Raw genomic sequence first — 7,500 nt, forward strand, 5'->3', positions numbered from 1 at the left:
ATTTCAGAAATATACAGGCCCCAGTTTTGGTTGCAAGTCAGAAAATGGTCCAGCGTCAACTGAGCCGCCCCAGAAGCCGGATGTCAACCAGAACGTGTCAGCAGACAGGGGGGCCGCCACCTTTGCTTGAGACAGAAAGCTGCATTGAATACCACCATATCCGATTCAGGCATTTGCCATGCAGTGCTCGAACCCCAGCGCGGAAGATATGACCGAAGACGAATGAGTAAAGGTTGGGGAGGTCGTTCGCCTGGCCGCCAGGCTGGCATCGTCTCGGAGGCTCCCAGCTGTCCCCGGGAAACTAATCTATGGCCAAAGTGAGTAGTTCGGCGAGCAATATCAGTTAGTGACGTGCAGATGAGAAAAGAAAGTTGATTCAAGATCAGGTTATGGTCGGATCTCTCTATGCGTAGCAACCAGACGGCCTTCTCTTTGCACTGATCAGACTCTGGTGATTCCCTCGAGCCGGTCATCAGGACGTGGATCACCAAGTTTGCATAGACTGAAAACACTGAAACGAGTTTTCTTTTCAGAATGGCAGCAACTTTTCCAAAACGATATAGGTCCGAGGAGAATATGACTAAGGTAGGATGAGTCATTTTAGAGCTTGTCACGATGTTTGCTGACTACTGCAGTCTCAGAGCGAGGGTGTCCTATCAGTGGAACAGTGGAGGGCTCTTGTCGAACAGAGGCCAGAGCTGGTTATCACTGGCTCGGGACCGTCCAGAGTGTTGGGTTTCGACAAAGTATACACGCTATCAAATGGAAGCTCTGTCTACAGCAACCACATGAAAGAATGCGAGTTTGGGAAGAGGCTTATTCGTCGGTGGCAGGAAAAGTTTAGATGCGCCTCAGAGATGAGCACCTACTCCTGGTGCTTCTGCTGGTCTTGCTGCAACTTCTAGAAAATGAGGCAATCAAGGACATATATCATTGTTCATTCTAGATGAATCTTGCGAAACTTTGTTCACAAATCTGTTCCCAAATGATAGTGCGGTGGTCAGTGCTACAATGATCTTTGGTCGCCGACGACGATGGCCAGGGAGACAGGTCTATCGAGGAGGAGGGCACGTCAGCGTCGCGTTCTGAGAGACGCAGGGCCGACCTTGGGGCCGCCTTGTATCGCGACCGGAGTCGGGAGCCTGCTGCCGGCGGCCTGGCCTATCGACGGCGGACGCGCTCCATGCCGCGGTAAGCTGAGGTCGTGGCCCATGCGAGCAGCCCGGCCGCGGTTTGAAAGGAGTAGGTTTTGTAATATTCAACCCTGATAGAAGCTAGTGTCACTCCTGACGGCAACACTCAGCCAGGCCAGCAGTCCAGTCTGCCATAGACGGACATAACGGCCCTTTTTCACTATTTCAAAGTATATGGCAGGACGACATTTTCGAAATATGGTGTGTTGAGGTCTTTCTGCTAAACGACCTCCGAGGGTGCAGGTCACAATGGAATTCAGACCAGCCCTCTGATTGGGAGATGACTACAGCCGGTCACTTTGAGGAATTATTGACGCGCTTCTTTCACGCTTGCGAAGTTTTAGAGCAAAGAAGTAAAATGCATTGGCAACCCCATACTCGCGCTCTCTGTCGATGAGATGAGGCCAACCAGGATTCTCAAGTACGCCGGCCCAGGCTTGTCAACGAAGGGACATGCGAGCGATAGCTCAAAGCCGCTGGAGAGAGCCATTGAAAATTGGGCCCCAGCGCTATCATCTATTTCTTTTCACCAATCCTGTCCCAGACACTTGGATATTGTTCCTGCTCTTCGATTGACCCGATCACACAATTGCCGCCGACAACTGAGTCTCTAGCTACATACTCATCGCCGTCCCCCATTCGCAGGAGCAAGGCCTGCTTCATTACCCAGTCTCGCTTTTTCCTCCACTGCACCTGTCTTATCGAGAGAAAGCCACAAACCGCCCCATATTTTCCCCTTGACAGCATGTGTGAATACAATAAGGCATGAATGCCCGCTGCCTAACCTTCAAACGCCAAATACCCGTGGGCTGACCCCCTGTGCAGATAGAGTACTCGTGTGGCCACTGGCATGGCCAGGCCGCCGTCTGGTGCCCTACATACACGCGGACCCACCGCCGCTGCCCGCCTCAATTCACTCATTACGAGTACCGCAGCTGGGAAGTCTGCTCCCACTGCAAGCCACCTACCTATACGCTCTGGGAGCACTTGATCAAGCGCAGGAAGCCGCCTGCCAATATGGTGTAATACATATCCTGTCGGAGGCGAAAACTCATTATCGGACTAGCAGTTAAAATCGCCTTTTGTTCTCCGGACGGGCAAGCCAGCTGGGGACAAAATGCATGTACGGACGCAGCAAGATCGCCAGCTTTGGCCCTCGAAGCACCAAGCTTCCCACGAATCACCATGGCACGCAAGGCAGTCCAAGTTATCAGCAGCAGCAGCACCAACTCCACCGCAACTGCCCGAGATGAGGCACTTGCTTCTCCAGATCCCCCTTTTTGATCACATCGTTGCAAATCATAAATTTGGGAAGCTTCGGCTTCTTAGGTGTGATTTGGCGTCGGGGTTCTGTAGCAAGGGTGAGTAATTTGAACAGGGGAGAAACCATGAAGCATGTAGCTGTGTCTAATCGTCGTGTTGCATTCGATGTCAAGGCTATTTGCGAGGCGAAAAGGTCCCTGGCATGTTGGCCCCCTTCCAAGCTCCTGTCCCAGATGCACAACTTTGGCGGGGAGCAAGCGCAAGATTGTCATGGTGCAGACGATTGGCAGCCTTGCAGCTTTCAATGATCCGAGCCTCATTGTTGTTCCGAAGGTCCGGTTGCCGTTGCAATTGCCCGAGGTCAGCGCGGCGTTGGCGCTGCAAGGGTGACTGCTGGGTCCCATTCCTCCTACACTTGAGCTCATTCGGTCAGGATTGAAGATCCACAAGTCTTCAAGAGCAAGTTGGACATTCGGTAGCAGAGACCATGCGGTTCTCATAAGTCGCCGCGCCCGATCCCCGCGCCCCCTATTGACCCACACCTAATTTAGACACCACGTGACCTTTTTCTATCTCGACAACTCAATTTTGTTCTCTTCCCTTTAACCTTGCATATTTCTTCTCCAACCGATAACAAAGCAATTACATGAGGCACGAGTGCACAGTGCTATCGCAGCCGTCTGGAAGGATTTGACCACTGTTAGTGGTGCTAGTTTTGCATCTAATGAAGCAGGCCTAGCAGGTCTGTTTCCTCGGGTCTGTACCACATACCCTTTTTTTGGAGACCTGGTCGACCATTTCAAGATGAGTCAGAGCAAACACTTAATTTCACAGGAGATGGCACCGGAGCTTCAGCACTGGTGAACATGAATCATGCACGTTGAATGTATTACTCGGCACCAATGCTCACTCATCGCACATTTTTGAACATGGGATCGACGATAACTCTGCTTCATCGCACTACATGAAATTGTCCGAATGTCGACGCTTGGCTTATTCGCGCTGGGACTACGGTTTTGCTTATGAGCCGATTCCGTATTCTATCAATAGGCGATTTCGAGACTGCTTCTTTGAGTTGCAACCTATTCCGTGCCGTGCCATGCGTTCCAGCCAATTTTGAGAGCCATCAATGCTTCACGTCCGAATTGATTGCTGATGTTCGATCTGATTGCGAACCTCCTCGTTCGAGGAACTTCATCTGACCAGTTTACATGTAACTCCCATACATGCTGCCAGCCTCAGCCTTGGCCACGGATACTTTGCGGGTTCCCCACATCAGAGGCCCTACCTTCCAGCCAGCGCCCCCGGCCTGGGCCCCGGCTTCGGACTTGGGGCCCTCGCGCACAATCCACGTCCGGTCGCCGAGCTCGCTGACGCGCCAACCAAGCCTCGTCAGCGATTTGTTGCCTCTCGATAGTTGACGCGCCGCGTCTTCAGGTAACTCAATCACCTCCAACGGCGCCGTTTGCGCCGTCAAGAGGGCGCATCCGGACGTGTTATAAAGTTCGTGCAGGACCAGGTCACCACGCCACATGTCTGACAGGTCAAGAGAGCGCAGGTTTTGAGGCACCCAATCGTCCAATTCCGCCCTTGTTTGGTCGTTCTTCGCAACTGTCTGTCGGATCTCGTCGGGCAGGAAGAGCCCGTTCATGTCGCCGGCGTTCAGGCCGCGCCCCAGGGCCAACTCCTCCAGCTGTTTTGTCAAAGGGCATAGGAGCGCAATGTGCGACTCGTCCATGTTACTTCCTCTGAGGTTCAGCGATTTCAGCGTTTTGGGCAGCCTCGGTATAAGCCGTGCCAAGGCGTCAACGTTGAACGTTTCGTGGGTCCGGGCATCCGCAGCGAGCGAGAGCCAGACCAAAGAATCTTTCACGGCAACATGAGTCGCTATGAAACTTATGATGGCTTCGGCGGAGAGCTTGTTACACTTTGCTAGGTTGAGGTTGGTTATCTGCGCTGAGTTGGCGAGGGATGCCAGCGCTGCATCCGTGATGCGCGTCCCAGCCACGTCGAGGTGCGTAAGCTGAGTCAGGCCTGGCAGGAGCGTCTCGAAGATCGTTGCAGGAAGTGTTGTACAGTTGTGCAGAGAAAGTCTCTTGAGTCCATGAGGCTTCGTCCAGTCGGCTGTGGTAACGGCGGAGGTGAAGGACTGCTGGAAGGAAGAGGATGAACAACCGCAGAAGTCCAGGGCCTGCATCTGATCAAGGCCGAAGAATAGCTTTCGGAGCACCTGGGAGTCCAACTCGTCGTCGATGTGCTCCTGGGCGAGGAACTCATGAAGGCACGGAGTGAGCTCCAGGGCTCGAAGCAGGGTGGTAGGCGTGAGGTTGCGGGCCTGGAACCTCTCACTGGCCGTATCGAACGAGATGATCGGATTGAAATGGCTGAAGTCGAAGCGCCGTACTAGCAAGCCAAGTGGCGGATATTGGGCGATCTGAAAGAGGAACTTCTTGAAGATCTTGGAATGCGGGATGGTGACGTGTCGATAGAGGGTGAGTAAAGTGGCGTCGTAGAGCCTCTTCGATGTAAGAAGCAGTGCCATCAGGTCGACATTGCGCTTGGTGATGCCGTTCGGCGGTACGTCAATCAGAAGGAGAATGATGATGCAGCTGAGCAGCTCTACAGGCAGCTTCCAAATGGCTGGCTTGCAAAGAACCTGGGGCGATCGCTCTGCCAGGCGCGAGGGCTTTGCGTCCCAGGGTACCCTTTGCTGTTCATTCATCTTTTCCTGCACTTTGAAACCGTTGAAATGTACCGAACTTTGTGGCAGGTGACTGTTCATTTCACCCATGGGGCGAAGACCTCGGCCTGAAAGCACTGTAAAGGCCCCGGGGGGGGGGCTAGGGGGTGGCCGAGCAAATTTGATATTTCCCTCGTAAGGTATGAATATCCAGGCTGGTTGAGGATCCTTCCTTGAGACGCTTGGCCGAGCTTTTGTATTCTTTTGGCAAGCTCTTGGTCTTCTTTATCACCGCGTTCACGGGACAGTAGGTCAAGTGGGGCAGCAATATTATAGAAAAAAAGGGCCAACCAGAAGCAACTTATCATTTGTAAAGGAACGGACTGAACAGTACAGTACAGTAAAGTAAAATACAGTGCTCCGATCAAAAGCTATCCGATCGGAGGGGAAGCTGCGTGAACCAATCACAGTTTTTCAAACAAGAGCCGAAGAATATCTCTGAGTGGATTGAACTCGAAAGCAAGTCAATGTCTCAGGACGAGACGGTCTCATTCTATTGCGGATATTTGCAGGCAATTGAAAGCAATATTTTCTGATTCAAATCTGGCTTTGTTTTGCAGGCGGCGGCAAGGTACGTCAATCTGTATATTGTTGATGGCAATGACATACAATGTATGGAGCAATCGTACAAACATGAAATTTGATCAGTCAGCAGGCCTGTTTTCCCAAACTACCCAGCCAATCGTGAGGACAAGAGCCACACATTTGCAACAGAGAGAAGAGGAATTTAACCGGGTGAAAGTGAGGAAAGAGCATATCATTGTTCGTCATTGCCGACTGTGTCCACTCCACCGGATAGTTCCAACCACTCTTGCTCATCAATGGCATGGCCTTCCTTGCCGACGACAACTTGGTATAGTTCCTGATGCTCGCGAGGGCGGGCAACCTGACTTCTGTCAATGATGTCTTCTTGCAAGCCTTGAATAATGCCCTCTTTATTGCCGGGGTCAACACTCATGAGGAAATGTCTTTTGATCATTTCATTGTATCGATCCTCGAGTTTCGTTATCTGCTCCTGTGCTTTGTTGTGCTGATCTTTCCAATACTCTACAGCTCCCTGGATCTCACTCTCTCTTAATTTTAAAGCTTCGATCTGGGCTATCAAGTCTTGCTTCGCGTGGTCTATATCGAGGCGACTTAACTTTGTGATGATCGTGTCTAACCTTTTCGAAACGTCCGAGCCTGGCAACGTTTAATTGGAGATCGCCAAACCGTCCTTAGATGTCTTCGACTATAAAGTGTCAACTAGAGCCAGGTGCTTAGCGGTTGGAGGGAGTCTCACGCTGTTCATGTCCATACCTTTTCTCACTGCTCCTTTTCTCACTGCTCCTTTTCTCACTGCTTAGACAAGCTTCATTGGGGACGATTCAGTACGATTGAAACAAGGAAGCGCGACAGGAAGGCGCTGGTGAAAGGATTCGAAATGTCGAGGCGCATGAGTCATGTCTATATCAAGAGAATTGTCAGACGAGGCTCTTAGTGGCAGGAAAACCATGTGTACCTCTTGGACGCGTCTGACTGCTGCGCTGAGATTGAGGTTTCTGAGTGGCTGTCGCTTCGCCCAGTCTCGCTATAAGTGACCACGACTGTCTGGGTAATCTGCGATAGGCCGTCCCCCAGGGTGAAGTCGTCTATGTAAGGTGCTGCTTTCATGTTGCAACGAACTGCAGCTGAGATGGTTGATACAAGTACCACTTGGAGGCAACATTTTGATGTTGCACAGCGAGGAAGCCGGGCTGCTTTTAAAACCTCGCTGCGATGGAAGCTGTTCTCACTGGAAATAGCACTGCAATCTGTTCGCAGGATCCATGCCCTGACCAGGACCCAAGCAGAGGTATTGTACTATCTCTATCCTGCTTCGACTTTGTCGACAGCTAAAAAAAGGCGGCCGGCCGTGTTTAGCTCCCTTTGGTCGTAGCTACTATGTATGGTACAGGCTTATCCGAGCACAGCAGATGCTCTATTTTGGGATTATTGATTCGAAAAGCCGAGAACATTGCACTGCCCATTAACACCTCCTTTCGGGACCTCACTCGGAAGGCAGAAATGGGGTAAGTTTTTTGTTCATACAGCACACTTTAATCCAGATTCATCTTTGCCTAAATGGCCTCTCGTAGACCTAACAGGAATCACAAATAAACCAGGCGTGCTGACAGTAGTAGTAGTAAGCTCGTGGGTAACACACTTTGTGACTTCGCTTCCCTCGCATAATCAGTGCTCGATTGACGCCTGAGGAAATTCGCGTGCAAATATTCCGTACCGTAGAAGATCTACCCCGCAGCATATATTCTATCCTCCAATAGC

General features: G+C 51.4%; 2 protein-coding genes across 2 annotated transcripts; one reads left to right on the forward strand and one right to left on the reverse strand.

Moving 5' to 3' along the window:
• Nucleotides 1-534: 534 nt before the first annotated feature.
• On the forward strand, nucleotides 535-2,219 carry J7T55_001672 (uncharacterized protein; the record flags this gene model as incomplete). The annotated part of the gene is made up of 5 exons (XM_053136308.1): nucleotides 535-585; nucleotides 642-826; nucleotides 1,051-1,191; nucleotides 1,437-1,486; nucleotides 2,023-2,219. The coding sequence occupies 5 exons, from the start codon at nucleotides 535-537 to the stop codon at nucleotides 2,217-2,219; spliced, it is 624 nt and encodes a 207-aa protein (XP_052986106.1).
• Nucleotides 2,220-3,663: 1,444 nt separating this feature from the next.
• J7T55_001673 (uncharacterized protein) lies at nucleotides 3,664-5,178 on the reverse strand (the record flags this gene model as incomplete). The annotated part of the gene is made up of 1 exon (XM_053136309.1): nucleotides 3,664-5,178. The coding sequence occupies one exon, from the start codon at nucleotides 5,176-5,178 to the stop codon at nucleotides 3,664-3,666; it is 1,515 nt and encodes a 504-aa protein (XP_052986107.1).
• Nucleotides 5,179-7,500: the final 2,322 nt, after the last annotated feature.

Source organism: Diaporthe amygdali (assembly GCF_026229845.1).
Source record: "Diaporthe amygdali strain CAA958 chromosome Unknown NODE_93_length_9259_cov_81_187541, whole genome shotgun sequence".
Taxonomy (NCBI): Eukaryota; Fungi; Ascomycota; class Sordariomycetes; order Diaporthales; family Diaporthaceae; genus Diaporthe; species Diaporthe amygdali.